This window comes from Dendroctonus ponderosae, unplaced genomic scaffold, assembly GCF_020466585.1.
Source record: "Dendroctonus ponderosae isolate FM_Combo_2020 unplaced genomic scaffold, Dpon_F_20191213v2 Dpon_F_20191213_3, whole genome shotgun sequence".
NCBI classification, from domain to species: domain Eukaryota; kingdom Metazoa; phylum Arthropoda; class Insecta; order Coleoptera; family Curculionidae; genus Dendroctonus; species Dendroctonus ponderosae.
This window is the reverse complement of record NW_026018508.1, coordinates 11751538-11774749: the sequence shown is the minus strand read 5'-3', so window position 1 is coordinate 11774749 and position 23212 is coordinate 11751538. Positions and strand designations below refer to the sequence as shown.

Genomic DNA, 23212 nt, shown 5'->3' with positions numbered 1-23212 from the left:
ATTTCGACAGGCAATATTAAAAAAGTAATTGCTAGAAAACGACGAATGCTGATGATATCAGGGGCCAACATTTATTAGAAAAATATGGCTGTTATGTACCGAGTGAGTTTCAATTTCTGGGCCTGATAAGAGATTTGTTTCCAAAATGTTGTCTTTAGCACAAAATTTACCAAATTGATTAATAAAAAATATTTGCTCGAAACAGGGAGTAGGCCAATGGCTTGGTTTCTATTCTATGTTTTTACTATATATCTCGTGTGTCTCAATTTGATGCCTTGATTAGGAATTTTTGTGCAAATTTGTCAATTTGTGCAAAAAGTCTATTAAAAAATTATTAGCTTAAAAACGTCCAGTGTTGAAGACATTTATTAGCAATTGCTCATTCAAATTAATTGCGCGAAATTCACAAAAATGTTGCGAACTACTCTACATACGCTCTAAAGGATTTGAAGCTAAATAAACGAAAATAGTTGCATTTTCAAAGTACTTTCGCCAACTGTTTAAATCACAATGCATTAATTTAAAGGTCACTCTCGATGTTTGACCAATAATCAAACTTATATGAAAAACACAGTCACGTACGGTCCAACAGCAGTTTGATAGCAAGTTGTCCATTGGTATGAACAGACACAAGTTTTCTGATCAGTTTTGAACGATTTCAAACCGCGTGTTGGAGCGCACCAAAAGGACTGACTATCTATTTGAAACATTCGATAATCTTTCGACATTATTAACAACTTATAATAATAATAAGAAACCAAAAGCAAAATTACACATGCATCGCGTATGTTACACCACTTACATATAATATTTAATTACCATTGCACTGTCGGGATGGGCGGGCATGGGCGGCTTTAAACAGGCTATTTCGGGAATAATAAACCTTCGGGGCGGATCGGGCGGCGTTGGTATGGGCGGCGGCCCCAACCATTCTACCACCCACCCGCAACAGGCGTCCAGGGCGGCCCTGCGCAGCCCCCGATGCAACACGAGAAATAGCGTGGGGTTCACTATTGCATGAATGTAAGATATGTGAAGGGTAATCTGAAATACAAAATCATAATGCTTCAAATATCGTTGAAATTTCTATCGGATTTGGTTTGTTTCATTCGCTATCGATAGTGCGTTTCATCGAAACAGGGTTTTGAAATTTTTAAGTAATTTATATTTCATGTTTCGTGTGTATCAGTGATGTGTCCCTTCGTGTTCGAGTCATTCAATCCGAAAGACTCACTTGTTCAAAGAGCGTCTCGTTTATTGTGCTGTATTTAATACGGAAACACGTGTTTTTTAAGATTTTTTTTTATTTGCCGTATGCCTCAAAGATTTATCAAACTGATCAGCTTAACAAAATAACATAACATAACATAAAATCTCTAGGAGGGCGGCTGTAAGGCAATTAATAATATTTATCTATAAATTTCAGTTTTTGTGGGTAAAGCCCAGATGTAAAGTAAAGTAATGTGAATCATTTATGTGCGCTCTTATCCGTTTGTTTCCAACGATGACTTATAAAAATAACTCATCATAAAATAAATTTATAAAAACAGCACCAAACCAAAACACAAACTCAAAATTGAACTGGAAATTATGCATGTAAATACCTATGGAAAATATTGAGTTTAACATTTAGGAATTAAATTTGAGTTATTTTGTTACTCGTCAAACGATTTGTTCTTTCGGTTAACGCTCAAGCGGAACAGATGATGCAACCACTGACAACATTTGCCTAGAAATCTTCAGTATAAAGATTGAAATATTGTTTCGAGCTTTCCCCCATTTTATTGATCCAGTGTTCTATCTAAAATTGGTTCCTCCAAATATTTATCGGTTTCTATAATGCTTGCTTCTTGAGGGTTTTTACTTGAAATTAATTTTGCAACATTCTCGTCCAGATCCATCCATAACTTTGGCAACTTGATTTAATAGCTACTTGATGCCCTAATTCTTTCTCTAGATTGTTGTTTTCATATCCAAATCGTGGATCTAAAAATATTGATTCGAAAAACATTCTGTTTACACCGCAACACTCAATATTTTCAAATCTTGTTTGTATTTTAACTGGATTTGGCAAATTTGCATCTTTGAACAGAAAACGAAGACAAACTTCTTTAGTGCGTTCACTTTCACTTTCGATGCCCCTATTTGCTTTTCTCTCTACTCATTTCCTCCGTTACATTATTAAATATATATTTTTTGTATTTTTCTAAAATTTTCGATGGCTTTAGGGCTTCTTTTAAAAAAATCGATAATGCATAATTTGACTTTCCTGATTGATGGATGGAATGCTTTGCCCGAATGCGGCGAGTTAAATTATAAGTTGATCCGCCTTTAAACGACAGTTTTTGGGAACAAAAATTGCACTTTGCTGAATCTTCACCCACTTGTTTAAAAACATCCTAATCGCACTTAATATAGGCTTCCCTAGCTTAGGCATCTTCAAATTGAAGACCCAACAAACAAAAACGTTTGTCATTTTACAAGCTATAGAAATAACTGCACTCTACTTTACTTTCTGTTTCTGGGAAAAATTAGGTAAGCAATTAACCATCTAATAGACTATAAAACAAAATATGAATTAAAAAGAATTGTACTGCACGAAAAACGGAACGGAAATAGTTTAAAATGATCAAAGTTAAAAAAAAATTATTACTTGAATAACGGAGTTGAAGTAACAAGTACTGGAGCCGAAAGGAACGAGTCGTTACGAGTATTGAAAAGTAACCGAATCTCACACCACTTCTCTTTATATCGTCTGAAATTCACTTCGAAAGATTAAAGTTGCTATCAACTCGCATAAAATCATCCGTATCAAACACGAGTGAAAATCGAAATGAAATCATCCCGATTGAAACAAGTGAGCGATTTTCTAAAAATATCCGCAAAACTCTTTTGCTGCTGGAAAATGTGTCATTGAAGAGAACGGCGCTTGAAACTTTATACGCGCTACCACAAACAGCACTTTAAATTGATATTATCTTGTGTTTGCCGTAACCAAAGCCGAAGTTTATAACGCAAGTTTAGTGTCTCCAAGGTTTCGAAGCGGATTGATCAGATTGTAGGGGATGAGGGTTCCTCAATTTCAGTGATTGTGTGGAAGAATTGCTGGAACTTTTGATATTTGCCCGAGAAGTTTTCCGGGAAACTACACATTGCTAGATTTCCCTGAGACGTAAGACGCACTTACCTCGTGCCCTAAAGGGTTGCCTCCAACTATCGGATGGTTAATGAGGGTAACCAGAAACAGGGGGCCCCAGAATAGGACGTAAGCCGCAGTTATCACTAAGAACATTTTCACTCTTTGTACACCATCTCGTTCCATCTTTCGCAGATAGTCCCGCATTCTTGTTTGCTCTTCTACGCCTCCGTTACTAGTCTGAAACAATTAAATTACGAATGAGAAAATCAACAATTATTTATAGGAGCGGTAGAACCGAAAATTGCCAGCAAATAACACTGAGCTTTGTTAGAAAAATCCGCTGTATGTATAGATTTTTAACAGTCGTATATTAACGATTTTTCATTATTTTGGAATGGTTCTTTTTATTTCTTTTTAGTTACTGTCATTTTTAATATGTGCCTATTTTTTCAAAATTCTTCTAATTCCTGTTATGACCCGTTTGTTCTAACGTTGCAGGTTATTATTTTCCAGTATTGTAACTCCTTTTCATTCGGTTTATCTCTATTTTTTGTAAATTTTTAAATAAATTTCCACGTTTCCACTAGTATGGTCTTTGTTACTATCTAGTTAGTGTTCCTGGTAGTTTTGATGTTTTTTGGCTAATTTTGCCTGATTCATTCCGGCCGCATTAACTTTTATGGATTTCAGACTTTTAGAATCCACATTGAAATAAAAGTTTTATTGTGAACCTGTAAAACACCAAAAGTGCCCGCTTGTGGATAAGTAATATCGTTCATAAAACTGCTCAGAAAAAGGAACAAACTCTTTATACTGCTAAAGTTGATCAGTTCCGGAAGATTTGGAAATTTTATGTTAGAAAAACGCATTCGGTGCTAATTTCAAAGAGTCTTCTCAACCAAGTAAAATTTTCGTGGTAAAACTGGTTTGTTTTAATTAATAGCACCTCTGAAGACGCAAGCCACTCGTGCTTGTGAAACGTCAGCAAAAATTCTGAAAGCTAGTTTAAATTCTCTCAAGCCTTTATCTGACTCGTTTATTTACTGGTTTGACCCATTTACTTTCGCTTTGGATTCGGCAAAATTATATAATGGCGAAATGTTATATGCCAGAAACTTTTAACTTAATTTCAGAGTTTCCTTGTTGAGGCAGAAGCGGCGAATATCGAATTAAATTAGTTCACGTCTTCAATTTATTAATATTTGCCGCCCTGAGAGTTTAATAAATCTTTTATCCAGCTCGATTTGCAACGACCAAACTTTCGGGAAACTTAGACGACGGTCTGAAATGGATTTTTCACCATCAATTTTTGCCTCATGAATTCAATGTGTAGAAAGAACAACAATTGCTGTAAAATTACGCTTTAAACTTCTTAAACTGAGGCTTTGAACGGTTGCCTGATTAAATATCCTAAACTTGATCGAAAAGAAAAAACGAAAACTTTCCAGCTTCAACCTTGTGGTCTATGGACGTTAGCCATTCACTTGATGGATTACATAGTCGTTTGTTCCATAACAGTCGTTTTTTTCGTGTTTCTGGATACAAATGTCCAGCTATTACTACCTAATCGAATCTTCATTTATTAGATGTGTGGGAATTTTTATTTACTGACATCTTACGGGTCGTGGACTTTATTTTTACCCGATATTGATCAAGGGAGAAAGCATTTTGGCATCGTCTATGCGGAAAACACTTTCAGGCGAGGAGAGTGGGAATTGTTTGCTTGTCGCGGAAAAACAACCGGGTATCTCAAGTCATATTTTACGGCAGGCTTAGGAAAAGGGCGAGTAAATATGGAAATAATTTACCCGAAATAATGTATATGATCACAACGTTTTCAGCAAACAACCAAACCCGTTGTTGCTAAAACATTGAAGCACTTTTCGTTCATCATTCAGTGAAATTTGCTGCCGAGAACTCGGGTTTTGCTAAAGAAATCACAGTGCTCTGCATCTTCAGAGCTGGTTAGTCTGGGTGCAAGAGAGAAGATGCAAATTACTCGACTGAAAAAACTCCTTTGAATGAAAGGAAATTTGCGTGCATTTCCGCTGTGTTCCATTCCCTCGCCGATCTAAAGCCTAATTACGTAAAAGAGGGGCTGTAATGTAGTTCTTTCTCCATATTCAACCTTTGATGCCCTGACTCTATTTTAAGCCTGCTCACATAAAACTTTGGCAATTCCTCAAAAAAACCCATCACTCAATTCCGGCTGAAGCCCTACCATTAATATTTGTCAGAAATGTTTCCGGTTAATCAATATGGGGGAAAGAGATATGTGATAAGAATGCACCTACCTTCAAGATCCATTTAGCTACGCAACTTCGATTTTTTATTTGCCAACGCGAAGATTTAAAACAATTAGTTAAGGTCCCTCCGCATAGCGATTTATTATGCCGCGGAGTAGGGTGGAATGATTAAGCAACATTACCCTAACTTTCTCCCACGAGGGAAAACAGTAAATTTTCTTGCAGGAGGAAACAATATGTTAACCTCCATTTTAAAAGTTAAGGGCAGCCCGTTGATGTTGTTTACTGGTAACGTTTTTCCATCCCAACTGCAAAAAAAAACTTGAAATGTGAGACTTTGAAGAGGAACCATGGGACAATTCGATGGCATCCCTTTCGCCACTTAAGATTCTAATTTAGTGCAATTAAGTTTTTGTTCAAAATTCCGCTACCGGTTTGTCGAGGGTTAAATTGGATTCGGGAACTGATTCAATAGACGCCACTAATTAAGCTGATTTTAAAATGTTTCCCCGAATGGCAAGGCGACGATGAACAAACAGTTTGCCTAATGTTGTTATTTATCTAGAGCAAAGGGCTTCTCGACCTATTGAGGAAATACCATTTCAACTTATTGTTTTAAGACGGTCGAATATGATTGCAGGGGATTATAATTGGGGGCTTTCAGTCGAAATTGAATTGGAAAGTTTCCAGAGCTTTTGAACGAAATTAAAATTGCCAGACAAACTGGCATAATTACTATAAGCCAGTTAATGCAATTATTTTTTGCGTTTTCCTTTTTAACTTCTAACTCCTGACTTTATCTGCATAAATAACGATGATGTTTTCAGTAATAACCCAGCTTAATAACTGTTTTAGTATAATTTGTTTTGCATATTTCACATGTTGATCGGGTAGATAGTGAAATCGGGGAATTATTTTTCTAGAAAACAAAAATTCATTTTGTCGCTTTGCTGTCATGAACCATTTTGTCGCTTTGCGGCTCTTCAAATAATTATATTTAGTACATACTTTTAGAAAGTTTTATTAAAGTTTTATATTCATGCAATTTGCGCCCCACTTAACTTAATATAAAAAATATAAATTTTCCTTGGTGCATTTTCTATACAGGATTTATTTTGCTTTGGTTTTTATTTTTTGAGCTGATAGATTGGTTGGGTTGAGTTTTAGGAATTGGGACGCTTAATTAATAAAAGTTAACCTATTTACATAAGCTTCTTCCGACAGTGTTAATAGCGTTTTTGTTAATGATTCATCACTATTCCACAAACTATACCCAGCAATATTTTTTAACTATTTGTTGATTTAATTTTATTATATTTCTGTTTATTCATCGTTGGAAAACTGTAAAATATAAAACGTGACAAATTACTTTTCAGTAGTAAATAATTTTTAAAATTTTTTGAATCAGCAATCAAATCCGTCAAACCTCTTATTTAGATTTTGATCTTTTTTCATGTTCTTGTTGCCATTATTGATACTTTTGCGTTCTTTCGTTTCCTACTATCATTTTTTCCCAGTTTGCGCAATTACGAATAGACTGTTAATCATATTAAGAGCGTATGTTGGTTTTACATATTTTTTTTTTTCTTGAGTTCAGCATGTTTAATTTTTTTAGTAGTTTTGAACTTTTTGGTTCATTGTTATTGCACAATAATAATAATATTGATTTATTTAAATTAAATAAACAACTTCAAAAAATCAGCATAATTTTAAAAATATATATAATAACATGTAAATCATACCCAGTCAAATTATGCACATTATCGAAATTTTTTTAAATATATTGTTTATTGTTTCAGGTATGTACATTATTTGCACCCATTTTTGGCCTATTATTATTACACAATACTTATAATATTGATTTATTTAAATTAAATAGACAACTTCAAAAAATCAGCTTGATCGCATAATTTAAAAAAATATATTTAATAACATGTGAATCATACCCAGTCAAATTATGCACATTATCGAAATTTATTTAAATAGATTGTTTATTGTTTCAGGTATGCACATTATTTGCATCAATTTTTGGCCTATTATTATTACACAATACTTATAATATTGATTTATTTAAATTAAATAAGCAACTTAAAATAATCAGCCTGATCACATAATTTAAAAATATATATAATAACATGTGAATCATACCCAGTCAAATTATGCAAATTATAGAAATTTAATTTTTTAATAAATTGTTTATTGTTTCAGGTATGTGAATTATTTGCACAGTTAATTCCACGAACCACTGAAATATTTGCGTTTCAATTGATCGGTAAGTTTTGAAAGCAGCTTTACTATTTAACTAAGTTTAATGCTATGAATGCTCATATGGGATTAATGAGCGCCAGCACATTAATTGGCATTATTTAAATATGCACGATTCAATGCATTGCTTATTACCTACCATAAAGTGGGTCAAAAATTTGTTTTTCTAGATTAATTTGTAACGAAATATCCGATCTTCAGTTGATTGATTGATGGTCGATATCGGATAACGTTTCCGCCGGTTTTATGTCAAATTTTGTTAGAGAATTGTTCTGTTCTCCCGTGTTATTACTATAGACAGGGTCTGTTGCGTAGAAGATCCATTTGCGAATTACTTTCCAGAAAATAACTCCTGCTAAGAGAAAGTTATACAACTAAGCAACGTAGGTAATTATGTTTGTCAGCAGGCAAACTTAAATCAAGGCACATGACTTGTTATTCCTGCGTGTGTGTCTGAACTTTTAGATTTATGGCATGCAAGCTCCAAATGTGTATTTTACATAATATCACATGTTGCGACGGATATTTCATGCCACGTATATTGTTGGGATTTTTTATTCGTTTCGAAATATCCAGGATTTTTTGGATTTGAGGGGAATTTCTTTGGTTTTATGAGCTTGATCTAATTTGAACGAACGGCATTGCTATTTTCGTATCGGGTATCATAACCAGGAAGTTTTACACAAGTTGCGAAGTGAACCAGTTGGAATCAAGCTCCAATTGACCTGATTTTTGTTGAGGGGCCACAACCACATGTGTTTCCTTTTATTAAAAAAAGTTAAACTTTTCACATAGGATGTGGAGCGAACTACATTGATGGTGTAAAGTGTTCGAATCTAATTGGGGATGAAGAGTTTTTTAGTCCAAAAATCCCTTTCATCTAATTGGGAATGTTTGGAAACCCAAAATACAAGCTGTTTTACGCTAAATCACACTACAGTTCTTAGGCGATAAATTACCAAATCTCCAATGTGTAGGTGCCATATTTTCACGCTTTATGCATCTTTGACATTCGGAAAAGAGAGAAGTTTAATTGTTTTCTCATTATTATTTCAAACGCAACAACGACTATCTATCGGGAATGTTCGAAGTACCTTAAAAAAATTATATATTTCGGATTTATCCAGGAAAATTCCCGAATTTGAAATTTTGTTCCGATTTTTGCCGAAAAAATAAGGCAAGATGAAATTTTTAGATCAGCTCATATTTTTCCAGTTAATATCAAAGAGTGTTTCAACGGTGATTAGGATTAAATATACAACATTCCCAAATAATATCAGAATACACAAAGCCAGTTGCAGCAAATTTTTAAGTGGTCAAATTCAATGTTAAAACCCCATTTTATTCAAAACGAATCGTTGCCGAAACACCAATTGACGACAAGCTTTCGACACACCCTGTACGTAATTGTAAAAAATTGATATTTTCACTTTCAGCCCGTTCTGTTGGGTTTCTCGATCCGAATTAATGACCCTTGTTTTGCAAAAAAGTGCGGAAATGGTTTTATCGATTATACGGATGAACGCTGTTTTCGTTTTTTCCAGAAAACCGATTATTTCATATATTTTTTATCAGGCTACAGAAATATAAGTTTCTAGTATTAAGTAGATCTACTATACGGGATGGTCAAAAATTACTTGCACAATTTCTTCCAGAAGTACCTCCCAGAACGAAGCGAATTAATACGTGTTCATTTTACCATCAAAACATTATTACCACATTTGAAGCAACTTCAAAGAGACTCCAAAATGGTAAATTTGCTTCTTCAAATGTAAATGTTTTCTACAAATGACCCCAATTAAAAATCACCATGYAGGAAAGCATTAAATTTTCTGGGSAACTCCTACTWATTGCAACCTCGAATCTRCGCTGTAGAATAAAGTCGTTYMTGSAKAATTCCTGCCATCCTCAAGGACCCACCGTTCATCAAATCAACAATACTGTTTGCTAACTTTAATTTATGTACTTTAACATGCGAGGCTACTTACCCTATGATTAATAGAATTCATCTGATTGGACCCACCGGTGACATTAACTAAGGTCGTCATCAGACCGGCTACTCTAACTGCCTCTACATTGGCTTTCGTTAAGTCCCTGTGCAGTTTTCTCAAATGGACCAGAGTAAGGAATACACACACTAAATTCACAAATATCCAAAGCGCGTTTAAGATATAGTGTCTTAACGGGCCGTAGATCAAGGGACACGATGGGTGTTTGTGACCAGCTTCACCTTGAGCTGCTAATGCTCCTGCAATAGAAATCCGACTGTTAAGTGCAACATTTACGTGAAAAAAAACAACGCTGATTACCAGAAAGAAACGTCGGTCCCAAATTGATTGTGATGGATGCGAACCAAATCATCGAAGTCCCGAATAGAACGCATTGCGGTGAGTCCATGAGCAGAGGCGCTTCCATGCTGTCTGCATCTTCATCATCCGGGAAAACGGGCGAATCATTCAATACGGTGGTGAGCATATTTACAGTAGCTACAGTAACCAGTAGAAGGAACGCTGTTTCTACCAGTGAGCATTTGTGGACCGGTTGGCAGTGTAGAATTGATGTGCCGAGCGGCAGAAGAAGGGCTGCTCTAGCGCAGTCTACAGCTCCTTGGTGGAACAGAAGACCGTGCGACCACCTGAAACAGCACATATTGCCTGAATTTAACTGGACAGCTTTCGGGCCTATAGTTGAATTTTGCAATAAAGTGGCATAGCTAATAAGAGCACGCAAACAAAGGCTTGTAAAGCTAAAGCCAAATATGGGTTGAATGCTTAGAGACCGCATGTGAGTTTATGCATTAAATATCCGGCTGGATTATCTGGATGTTTTCCAAAGGACCGGCTTTCGTTTTCACCGACGGGGGCGAGTATAAGAAGTAGTCTTTGCAATCCACGAAAAATTATTATCTCGTGGTGGTTATTACTGCTAGATACGGGTGTTAACCTCTTGAGCTTGAGCAATTTTTTTTTGTAAATAACGTTTGTCTATCTGAAAATATTCTAAATATTACATAAAGGGAAATATAAGCAAATGGAATACATTTTCGGGGAAAAGTAAAAAATGCAAATAATTTAACATAATACGAATGAAGTGTTTTCTTTGAAAATCTTCAGAATTTTTAAAAAATATCAGAGTAGCCAGTTAAATTAAATGTAAATTTCGAATGTCTTTTTTTATAACAAACGTTTCGGTACGTAAGCAGTTAAGACAAAGCAAGCCAGGTTCAAAAACCAAAACATCCTAATAATATAATTTTAATTATCATCATAATCCTAATATATCATTTTCATATAAATATGAATAAATGCTGGTATAAACGAACAACAAATTAGTAGAACAGTTAGGCTTTTACAGCTTTAGGTTTGGGTTTAATTGCTTGAAACTGATGAGTTTTTCGAGCTTTTAGGCCCTCGTGGAAAACGAGTTGATCTACTCGGAGAACCTCTCAAAATTGCATCTTCAGAGGTGCCACTCGTGCTTGTAAAACGTATATAAACAAATTTTCACGACGGTCTAAAAGCCCGAAAACCCCAATCTTTTTCAGCAATAAATTGTTACACGTCAAGATTTTTTCAAATATACACAGAAAATTCTGTTTTTTGTGCCGACAAGTGCAGAAAACCGTTGTTGAAAGTTCAGATTTAGTCGGAAAATATCAAACATTTTCCGAAACATTTTTTTCCAGACTAGCTCAAGAAATTAAGTATGAATCGGCTAGAATTCAAAATGACCAAATTTCTAAAGATTTATTGAGCACGAGGAGTTCACATTTTTGAATGTTTTGTCGTACATTTTTTTACGTACGTTTAAAAGTTGAATGTTGACTGTTTCATGTAAAAATTCATCTTTTTTTGGACTATTTTGCGCTTTGTTTTAGTGTAAAATAAAGAAATCACCGAGACATTGTGGAAATTAGAAGTGAGCAGAAACTTGGATTGTAATTTAACAAACTGGCAACTTTTGATTTTTTTGTTTTGAAAACCGATGATGTGGTAGGATTTTTAAAATGAGAAGGTGAAGAAACTTTCTTTATAAACGTTGGTAAAAACGGTTAGTTTTCCGCATGCCGAGTGTTAAAATACAATAAAATCTAACGTTTTTTTTCGACTTCCATGGAATTTTGCCTTAGCATTTTTTTACATAAATTTAATGACTTCTTTAAAGCAAATATAATTTTTCGATGCTTTTAATGCAAAAGTTTGCCTTAACACTGTTGACCGAATAGTAGGATTCATACCAGTGAAACCACATTTTCATGGTTCATACATCAATTTTATGAACTTGAGCCTTTATTAAAGGCTTCATTCTTTTCCTGCAGGAATAAGAGTCAATCTCAAGCATTTATCTAATTAAAATAATTAATTTAAATAGCAATCAAATCAAAAACCGATATTGAATATGTGTGGTCATGAACCCTTAAAATGAAAAACTTAAATGTATCTTTGCTGTCAAAGAAATTTTAATTGAATTTTTTTATAAATCCTGTTGAAAATAATTGAAAATTATTTAAAAAAAGATAAATCTCAAATCTCGAAACGTCTAAGTATTAAGTCTAACTTTAATATATACTTTAATACGGAAGGAAGGAACTGCTCAATAAAAACTAACATTTTAATCTTGAAAAAAATACAATTCAGTTCAATACTGTATAATGGTCGAATTTGCCTCCTTTGCCAACAGGGTGTTTTTGTGCTACATTTAGCTTTAGCAAAAATAGATCCGCGGACTATTTCCAATAAAACGGCCACGAAAAATGGAGTTTTGCGCTCAAAATAAACAAATGTCTGCATTAATTTTGCTGCCTGCCGTCGATATATGGAGAGCTTTAGTGCCTGATCCCTTTATCGAAAAGTCCGATTTATCAGGGAAATTTGTAAATGTCCGATATTTTGCTGTCGGTATTTTTTTTTCGCGGCATCGGTGTAAAGCATTTTAGACCCCTTGCACGAACCAGCCCGCCAATAAGTGATTGATTCTAACTTTGATTGTGTGCAGAATATAAAATGGGGTCGTGTGCTCTTTTATCAAGTGTAACTTGATAGCGTCGTTTGATCCGAGTTAAAGAAAGTTTTAAATATGCTGGGCGATTTTTCAGTAACTTAAGTTAATTCACTTTTAGCGTCATGCCTATTAATATTCCTTAAATCTCCTCCCGAGAGACTTTCCGCTAACTCATTTGACGCCAGGAAGATAATATCCTGGTCGCTCTACAATGTATCGATTTTTAAGACAATAAATTGCTAGTGATTTATAAACTCCTCCAAGTTATATTGCTAAATTCTTACTTGTGTCTTGGTTAACTTTGAAATTAGTCTTTCACGTAGTGGAGGAATTCGAGCATGTTTGGATGTTCGTTTAATAATACGCATATGATGTGAAACTAATAGGAAATGGTTTTTGGTGCTCTTGCACAACTGCTTTTTACACTCGTGAGAGTTTGCGAACGTTTGGCACTGAGTATCGGTAGCTATTTATTTTCCACCACAAATTCTAAAACGCTTTTTAAAAAAACAACTTTTGTGTCATTTTCCTTTCGCTAAACCAACAGCATGCCGGAAAAACAACGTTCCACTTTGGCAATCGAGTTGTTATTTCAGTGATTGCATGTTTCATTAAATCTTCAACAATAGTTCGTCAATGACCAAAACTGCTGCCGTTTAAAATACATTATTTTTCGTCAAAATGCTCTCGCCCAATTTGGTTCGACTAATTGGTGTTTCCGCAAATATTAAAGCGATTAACCATATGTTTCCATATCGAAAGTTTGGTTGTTTGCTAAATTGTCACGCCTTTGCTTGATTCGGATTTCTATGTAATAGTTAGATCAAATTAATAATAAAAGCGCAAAAATTACGGGTTGGAATAGTTGCATTTGCATAGGGCTTATTCAGATGAGTGCCAATATAACTAATTAATTTATCAAGTTAATGGCATACTTTGTAGCAATTTGTGGTTATTTTTTTATTGATAAGTAGTTTAATAAAATAACAATTAAATTGTCTTGATATTTATCTCTCAATATTTTATAACTATAATTTAGTGTAAACGGCTACGGAAATTAAGAAAAAAATGCTCATAATAGTTAAGCTTTTGCGGTCATTGCATGAAACTGGCGAGTTTTACCGGCTGTTATGCCCTCATGCAAAAAAATTGTTCAGATGTATTTCGCTCTCAAGCTTACGATGTTTCCGTTGGTAGAATCTGCAACCAGTTGCAGGCGAATACGAGATCAGTCCAGTGTAAATTTTCGAGCAACGCACCTCTGAATTTGGTCGTTTATTTGGATTTCCATTGTCTTTCCAAAATGTTTTTATCACAACGTTTCAGTTGATAATATCTACACCGTTTTCACGCCAATTCTGTAAACGGTTGAGAATAATATCAACCGAAACGTTGTGATAAAAATATATATCTAAAACAATGGAAGTCCAAATAAACTATTTGGGATTAGTTCAGTGTAAGCTTTTATGCGAAACATCTCTGATGGTCTAAGCCACACGTTCCTGCAAAACGTCCGAAATACTTTTTTTCTACGAAAGACTACGACTAAAGTTGGCAAAACTCAAGAATAATTATATTAGCCATGAGTTGAGTAGGTTACAAATGCAAAACTCTTTATCAGAAATGATAGTATAAGCGCGAAGTTAACATGAGCTCGTGTTAGTAAGAAATATTTTCTTATTTTCTTTGTAAGATTAGTAACATTTCTTGTTACTAAACATTTTCAGTTTTTCAAACACTCAACAGTTTCAATGGAAGCTCACCAGTTTAAAAAGCATTTTAAAGTTTTTTAAAATTGATGTGAACATTTATTGGAGGCCAATTAACAGATGCATTTATGGATATTTTTGATTCAGAACATTTTTCCTCCATGAAGGTGATTGTGGCTTTAGCAACATTTCATGTGGCTCCATCTTGTTAAAACCACAACATTTCCAAATCAATTGTGCCCATAAAAATCTGTTAGCATCGATCGCCAGTTTTATAAAGAAAATTGGTCCACTATATGGAAACAGTAACTTTTTCTGGATGCCAATGGTTCTCATGAATATATTGTGAATTATTTTAAGACCCAATGTGACATTTTTGCTTCCATTCAACCGAAAATGTGGCTATTGAACTCCATTTTCGATGCTTTTTTCAAATTCTGGAGCAGAATCTAAACGCTTTTGATGATCAAGTGACTTTAGTTCTTGATTTGAACCGCATTTATTAGGCGTTTTTAAAATTCTGGATCAAGTTCAAGCTGCCCCGAAGCCCATGCAAAAAATATGAACGTTGTTGATGATCAAGTGAGTTCAGTTCTTGAGTGAATTCGACGAATAGAAGAACGATTATTTTGTTATTAACATTGAGTTTGAATAAAAGACCGATTATTTTGGATGCCATGACATTCCAAAAAATATGTGATCCTTATTGAAAATCCTTATACATGACCCAATGAAAACTGATGTACTGAAATGAGCTGCATTGTGATGAAAGTTTTCGTGAAATCGCTTTTCCAAATCGTGTTTTAAAATTCCTCCAAGCATTAACCGGCATTTATCGAAACTTATACATCAATTAGAAAACATTTTAATTGTAATAAACTTCGCTGTAATGATGACTGATGAGACCGAGCACGTCTTGTCTACTACTCAACTCTTATTGGTTCCATTTTGTCAAATTATCCCCCAATTGAGTTTCATTTAAACGTTTCCCTTTTGCGTGCGATAAATCAATTGCTGAATTATTTAACTGACACCGTTCCTGTAGACCAGGCTTTACCATCTGAGAGTAATTAACACTAAGTGGTATATGCCGCTGATATTAATGGCGCTTTTCGCGACAATGTTAAGGTGCTTTACTTTGGAAGATCTCCAGCTTGCAGCTCTTCTGATCCGGGTGCAAAGTGCTCTTTGATAGGGGCAGTAGATGAGGAAATTGCTTCCCTTACCGCAAGAAACTATGCAAATTTGCCATTAATAAATATTGGCAGATGAGAGAGTGTGTAGATCAAGTGGAAGATGAGATGAACCCTTAAACATTTGCATGTTTATTTAACTGTTTTGTGTTTAATACGAATATGAAGCAGTCACCCTAAAGGCATTATTTACGAACCAGCAAATATGAAAACACCTTTTACCCTCGCCCATATCCCATTAGGTCTGTTGAGTTTCGGTATCAAATAAGGCGCGGAAACGTTCAGTGTTCAGGTCAGTTGAAATGGCCCGCTTTAATTTAACCAGATCTCGCGCGAGGAATTTAAATCTTGCCAGTCCAGCAGGAAAAGCAGCAGTTTCACTTTTACATATTCGTCGCTCGTAGACAGTTTCTACCACCTGGTATGCAGCCTCATTTTGCCAGGAACTTACTCAAAATGCTCAGGAAGAACATCTGAACTGCATCTAAATGTGGCGGATAATCAGTTTCGAGTTTCAGCTTCATTCTCCGTGAAATTAACAGTGAAATAAAGGAAATTCTTCACAGTGATGCGAATACAAATGGATAGCGTTTCACGTTGCCATTCTAATCTCGTCTGTTCGCATTCACATGCTTAGCTCTGGCTTATAATTATGTTGTTAATGTCTGGTACAAATGTGGAAGCGCTTTAGAGTTTCACCGGCCATTTGTCACTGTTTGGGAAACTGTAATTCGTTCCGAATATCAGCATTGTTTCATTAATTTCGAGGAGAAATGCCACCGAAAGTAGTTTATCGGAGTGTCCGACCGAGACCAATAGGAGATTAACATTTGGTTTTTTTGGAAGCTTTAGGAACACGATTCAAAAGTCCTGTTTGAGTGTTTAAGCGCACAACGTCTCTATGAAAATTTCATCGATAGTTTGTTAAATATAATTTCGGGAGTTTTCTTCAAGTTTTCTACATTTTAAACTTTAGTCGGTCACTATGCACGTTGATATTTTCTGGAAAACGAGCGATGAAAGTAAAAAAACGAAATTCGATTTTGATTATTTAGAAAATCGTTTATTAAGACTGTGCAATAAGAAGTAAGACACACAGAAGTAACAGATAAACAAGGCAAGACTAACACCAAGACCATATTCTGCCAGACCTTTGCAAGACTCTTTCGAGACTGTCGCCAGTTTATAAAAAATATATGTTTTTATGCCCATTCCATCCACTAGTGGAAACTCAAGAAGTAAATAATTTTGTGTAATGTGCGCGGCGGTTAAAATTTTATAAGCCCATACAAAACGTAAAAATATATACACCTTGAATCAAGTTTGTTGTACTTTTGCTAGAATTAATTAGAATTTTGTTTAAAAAAATATTCGATTTGGGTAGGGACTGTCTGCTGGAGCTTTTTAGACAATGAAAATGTACGCGCCAAGAATTTTACAAAATAACAGTTAGAAGTATAAAGAAAATAACAGTTTGTAACAGAAGTTACAAAATAATTAAAATTGTTGAATTTCGAAACTTTCAGATTTCACCATTGATATTATTTTTATTTTATGTTTGGGTATTATTATCTTTTAATTTTATTGTTACTTTCGTTAATATTGACTATGCAAGTCTTGGTTTTATTTTGCTCATCACTTGGCTTTCAAAAAGTCCCGGCTGCAAGTCAATTTTCGACTGAAATTTGCTTGTATTTATAAAACATGCTTAAGGGCAAAGACTCGAAAGTAGCACGATCCACATTCAGCTACCCGAAGGATCTGAACATTAATTTCATCAATAAGCTATTATATATAATATATAAGTCTCCGTGCTCAACAATGAAGCTCCTTTTCCAACGCTGTGGAAGAATATTCGATTATGGCGGCAGTTCCGTTCGTCGAGGAAATACTGCGATTCGAATCCGGTCAACAAAGATCCATCGCCGCAAAAATGATAAAAGGCAATATGGGTTTTTGTCTGGAATAAGCGAGATCTATCGACAAAGGGACCGGCATAGGGAATGCCATAAAATAGAGCCTGTGGCAGATGGATGGTTCCATTTTGTGTATGAATCCGTTACTGGATGCCCATGGTTTAAACGTCTGTTGCATATGTAACAAAGGCGATTATGGCTTATCTCTCGATCTTAAAACGGATACCTCTAGTCTAAGGGCAGGCTTTAAATAGTCGGCAAATAGCAGATTGTGAGAAGGAGAAGCGCCAGCTAATGCGAGATAATACAATTTTTTGTCCTTAACTTTCGGGATTTGATTATTTCCTTTTTGCGCTCATTTACACCCTTCAGGGCGCATCTTGCAGGATTCTTTGCCAGTTTGGATGTTTTCATATTCTCTCCTTATGCCATGCGGTTTTTTTGGCAATTTCACATTTCAGATCGGTTGCTGGATGATTCTTATCGCATTTATTACATTCTGGGGCCGAAGTGTATATTTGTGGGGTGCAGAGCGACGATATCAATTTTGTACTTTTTTCATTAATTTTTTATAAAACGTTTAAATTGATTTAAAGACTAAAGGCTCTAAAGAGTCTTTATGGATAGTTTGAATTGGCCTATAGTATCGATTGAAACATGTAGATCGGCATATCAGCAAAATTAATATTTGAACATGCCCGCACATTAAAGTTATATTCGCTAATTTACCCTACTCATGGCAACGCACACTAAAACGAGTATTTCATTTGCATTCCATTGGCAAATACTCGGCTATGCAGTCATAAACAGAATTTATTGCGTAAAGAGCCTTTGTGACCACATTGCGGACTTCAGATCCACTCGGAAACCTGACACTATGGTTTAGTATATTATTATTTAATTATTGCATTCGTTGCCGCCTTATTTAGAGTGGAAGCAAATGTGAAAATACACATACATTTTTGCGTGTATGTTTTTCATATTTAATGCGTAAAGTTTACAACCCAAGAATTTTATAGCTTTACTCGAAAAAGCTTGAGGGCGTAGTCGGTTTTTGGGCCTACTCAAGTTTAGCAATACAAATTTAATTTCGGACTGTATGTGGGTCGAACAAGGCAACCATAAACACCTGCGTTAGAAATAAAAATATAACTAGTTGTAGACGTGGGACTTTTCATGCGCCTTAATTAGCTTCTTTTCCCCTTTAATAATAAACGAACTTTTCAACAGCCCATTCTCTATATCCCGTCGTTTCTGCAAAAAGCGGGAAAAAATTGGGCACATAGCTCAAATTTCTTCGGGTTTTACCGCATAATACAAGAAGGATTCATTGGGATCATTTGGTAAACTGCCAGCAACCGACGTCTATACAGACGCTGCTGTCGCTGCATTTTAAAGGCCTTATTTAGATTTCTCAGTGTTTTTGGTGCCGACTGTAATAACGACATTGAGAAACCCGGTAAAGTGCTCAGCTATATTCAAATGCATTGCATTAAAATTCAACAGTTTTATAAACCCGACGTCAAGCCATCATAACGCAGTAAGAAAATTTATCTCGATGAATTTAGAGCCTTGTAAAACTCTGCTGAGCTTTTCGAAAGCCCGGTACAAATCATTTTCAGATTATGCAAAGAGTTAGGCTTTCGTGGCCATTGCTTGAAGCTGGTGAGTTTAAGTGAAAACAGTATTTTTTGTGAAGTTTCGCCAGGAGGAATGGCCTGCATCATCAGGGGTGTTTCGCCTGGACTGATCCGGCAGTAAACTTTGGAGCGAAACACCTTTGAAGATGCCAGCCACTTATGCTTGCGAAACGTCAGACAAAAATTGTGTTCCACGACATTCTCAGGTTGTTCCTAAGTGATAAGAACAATTTATTATGTCCAACGGTGAAGCACTGAAAGGCATCTTTTGAAAAAATCCCTGTATTTTGTAGTAGAATCACGAGTTTTCATCTGTAAAAATGTCTTTATTCGCCTTTCTTACCTTTACAAACAAAACCATAAAGTTGAAAGCATTTCAGACTACAGAAATCTGCAGGTGTTTGTTGGGATTTAATTGGGCTAATTTCTCAAGACGTTTGTTTCAGAATCTGAATTTTAAAACTATGCATGGAAGGTGATTTTGCAGGGTATCAAAATTCGACTTAAAACAGTGTTGCAAAACATGCCAAAATGCTGTTTGTAATTTCTAATTCTAAGTAAAAAATCCATTCCTCGATGGTATAGAAAACGCGGGGTTTGAAAACGTGCGAAATATGGTTTAATTTACTCTAAACAATGTAGAATTCAATGCTATTGGCTCAGTAGTTTCTTCTGTATTCACATTAAGAAGGGACTGGATTCTACCGGCGTTTGATTCAGTTTGTTGGAGTTCGTTTGAGTTTGTTTGAATAAGCTCAAGCTGCGTTTGCATCTGATCTTAATTATCTTTTTAAACTTTAACTTTAAAAATACTGAATTCGATTAAAGTCCGGAATTTACATGATTTATTGTTGATTTAATTGTTATCTATTTTAGACTCTCGATCTTGGGAAAGCATTGAAACTGTTGAGATGGTGTTAGTTTCTACAAATGGCTGTTTTATAAAATTCACTTTTTTTTTCTGAACTATAATGTTGTCAATATTACTCAAGTAAACGAATTATCAGTTTCTCACCGATTGCTGTATTTTAGCCTATTTACCACCTTTACAGCTTGAAGTTATTCAATTGTATCGATCTTACTTCCATAGATCGGATGGCGTCGATTTAATTACATGAACATGGCACCGCCAACTTTAAAGAAGATTTAATTAAAACCGATAATAAGCTTTTCTAATTAGGCATTAACGCTCTAGTGAGCTTTGTCTAAGTACTGACCAAGTTCGGCGTGTATTTTGAGAATTTGCCGGGGCGTCGCTAAGTTTTGATCACTTTGGAAATGGAACATTATGAATCCCAAACTAGTTTATAATCTGGGCCGTATTGTGGATTTTCGATAACAGGAAATTTGGCAGAAGGTTGGAAGTGGAAAATCGTTAAAATTCTTAAGATGCGAAGCATTGAGCAACGCTCTCATCCATTGAGTAACATTCTAGCTTGTTGCCCCATTTTGTCGAATGATAAAATCACATTTCCAGATTCTTTTATTCCACTATTCGAAGTCATTCTTGTTATAGAATTAGCCATCGAAATTTCCGAAAGAAAATGGTGGTTAATTCGCTTCGAATGAGCCACCAACTACAAGCTCAAAGGAAAATGGCATCGCCAAGGGAACAATGGAGAATTCCGGGCTTGTAAAAACATTAAGGACTGTACTCGGTGACCTGTTCAGGAAAATAATTTAGATTTTGTGCTGAGTCAGCAGCGGATTCTTTTCCTGAATCAATTTAGCCTTACGATCTATCTATTAGAGCTAAAGTCTATTTTGCTACCTGCATTAAATACATATTTAAGTAGAAAACTCACAGCAAAAGATAATCGTTATTTGCGTACTTAGTGAAAAAATCGTATTTTAGTTTAAGCGTTTGCAGGTGCAGAGTTTGAAACATTAGCAGGAAACAGGGAAATCAATTGAATATTTTATCGGATAAAGCGCTGCTAAAATTTACGCCATTTCCTATGTTTTTTATTTGATTACTTAATAAATGTGTAGTAGTCACGTTACTTAAAGTTTCATATTTAAATAGGGGTCACTTTGTATATGTGCTTAATTGATGGAATCTCCACATGGTCTTACTGACGATTAATCAGCGTTTTTAGTTCTTAACAATTGATGGAAAAATGATTTCGTTCGTAAATTTAATCACTGTATTCCCAAAGGGCGCAACAAATACATTCGTAATTTCTCCAAAATTAACTGAGTTATTAGCAAAAAATCATTAGAAAATCGTTTCAAAATCTCATGTTTCATGTTATTGTGATCGCATTTTTGAATAAATCAGCCATTAACCACCGAAAATATCAATCAGGTTCATGCAACTTGTTCGTTTGAAAATACAAGTTCTTCCCAATAATTGTAAAAATGAAATCAGCATTTCTCAAATTACTCTGTTTTACTTTTGCATATAAAGTGGCTTTAACTAATTATGATTTCATGCCTTTTCTGTTAATTGCTCATTTCATCCACATCAAATCTGTTAAGAGCCCTTTTAAATTTGCTACGGTTGCTCCTAATTGAACGACTGTTCATTCACGCCCCCTATTACTTTATACACGCAATTTTGCTAGATAGCTAACATATAAAAGTGCATTATAAACCATTTTATTGCGACACTATTCCGTGTTATTCGGTTATTTCATTTTTATTTTATTACGCCTTTTCTGGGCTTGTTACAACATTTCACCGACGCTCGTAAAACATTTTTTACAGAGACTCTAAAAATATGTAAAACGGATGACAAAATTGTCGATGTTGTTGTGTTTTAGGATTTACCCATATCCGCCTCTATATAGTGTTGCATGTAAAATACGGCTTTCAGGGATATAAATTTAATATTGCTGTTGCAACGCAAAGCGGCATGAAGGAGAATCCTTCCCAGTTTCATAATGCGATTTCGAAGCTCAAAGTGAAAGAATTTTTCGGTGCTTTCTACATACCTTCTGAGATGTTTGTTGGATAAAATGACACCCATTAGGGCCATATTTGCTGCCATTCCCAACGTGCCCAGAGCGAAAATCAAAGCCGCTTCGGCGGTTCCCCCAGGATGGCACTGAAACACTTTGGTCGCATTCGAAGTTACATTGGCGATGCTGCTTCCAAAACGCAGATTTGCTCCTATCATTGCCACAGCTGAACCTGCAATAACAATTGTTCATTATTCTCAAAGTGGCACAGCGAGAAAACAAATTGAGAACGCGAAATGCTGTGAACACAAGAAGGAATCACGGTCAGTTCATCAATAAATGCCAAATCATCCCTTGGAAAAACACATAAAGCCTCGGAAACCATTATTGACCATTCGTTTACGGCCCTCGAAATGGACAATTCTTTTTGGCATCAGGATATCAATCTTAACCGATATTAAGCCGTGCAGATTTCTTTATAGTCTCGATAAAGGTTCGTTGTGGAAAGACGAAAAATTCGATTACTTTATTGCTGATTTCGAATCTAATAAGGGGTTCGCTCGGCGTTACGTGGAAAGGTAAAATATGGTTATCTGTCCGTGGATGCGAATCTATTTGATGTAAACGTCCACACCGATATAAATTTGCCTGCTGAGCCTTGAAAGGGCCAATGGATCTTCAAGGCTTAATAGCTGTGGGATCCATTAGTGTCAGTTAATTTAACGGGGCCAAACTATGCGAAGAAGGGTTGTAATAACATTGTTTCAATCTTATTTGCGAACAATTTAGCCAATTTGTTTAAATTAGGAAACCCCTACAAGTCGCCTTAATTTCAATCTGTAACAACTTCCCTAGTTTGAATTGTTTTGTATATAAGATGGTTCTGGCCCAAGTATCTGAGAATTATCGATTCGAGAAATCGATCAAAGAACTGAACGAATCCATGCATTGCATCAACATGCATGTTTGCAAGCAAAAATTTGTTTAAATAGCAATATTTTAAAATAATATATATTTTTTATTTGGTTTTGTGATTTCTTTCTGGGCTCTGTGTATGCTCTTTTGGGCGTTTGTTTTACCCGAAAATTGTACATTTTATTGGAAAACTGTCGTCATGTTGTTTTGTGAAATTGATAAAATTTCTTGGATTAATTAGTTTCATTTTCTTGGAAAATTAGATCAATTCAGTAGAGTAAACTT

General features: G+C 35.1%; 2 protein-coding genes across 3 annotated transcripts in view; one reads left to right on the top strand and one right to left on the bottom strand.

Annotated features, from left to right (window-relative positions):
- Positions 1-23212, top strand: part of LOC109546709 (midasin) — a 73111-nt gene that overhangs the window by 12646 nt on the left and 37253 nt on the right. The window lies entirely within an intron of this gene.
- On the bottom strand, positions 712-22309 carry LOC109546674. 2 transcript variants are annotated; one of them, XM_019917724.2, is made up of 4 exons: positions 22046-22309; positions 9639-10285; positions 3188-3376; positions 712-1044 (listed from the first exon to the last, which is right to left on the bottom strand). In XM_019917724.2, exons 2-4 carry the CDS (start codon positions 9696-9698, stop codon positions 799-801), a joined length of 495 nt encoding a protein of 164 aa, XP_019773283.1. In that variant the 5' UTR covers positions 9699-10285; positions 22046-22309; the 3' UTR covers positions 712-798. The 2 variants fall into 2 exon arrangements, with proteins under 2 accessions (XP_019773283.1, XP_048521113.1); XM_048665156.1 differs by lacking the exons at positions 712-1044; positions 3188-3376 and having other exon boundaries at positions 9575-10285.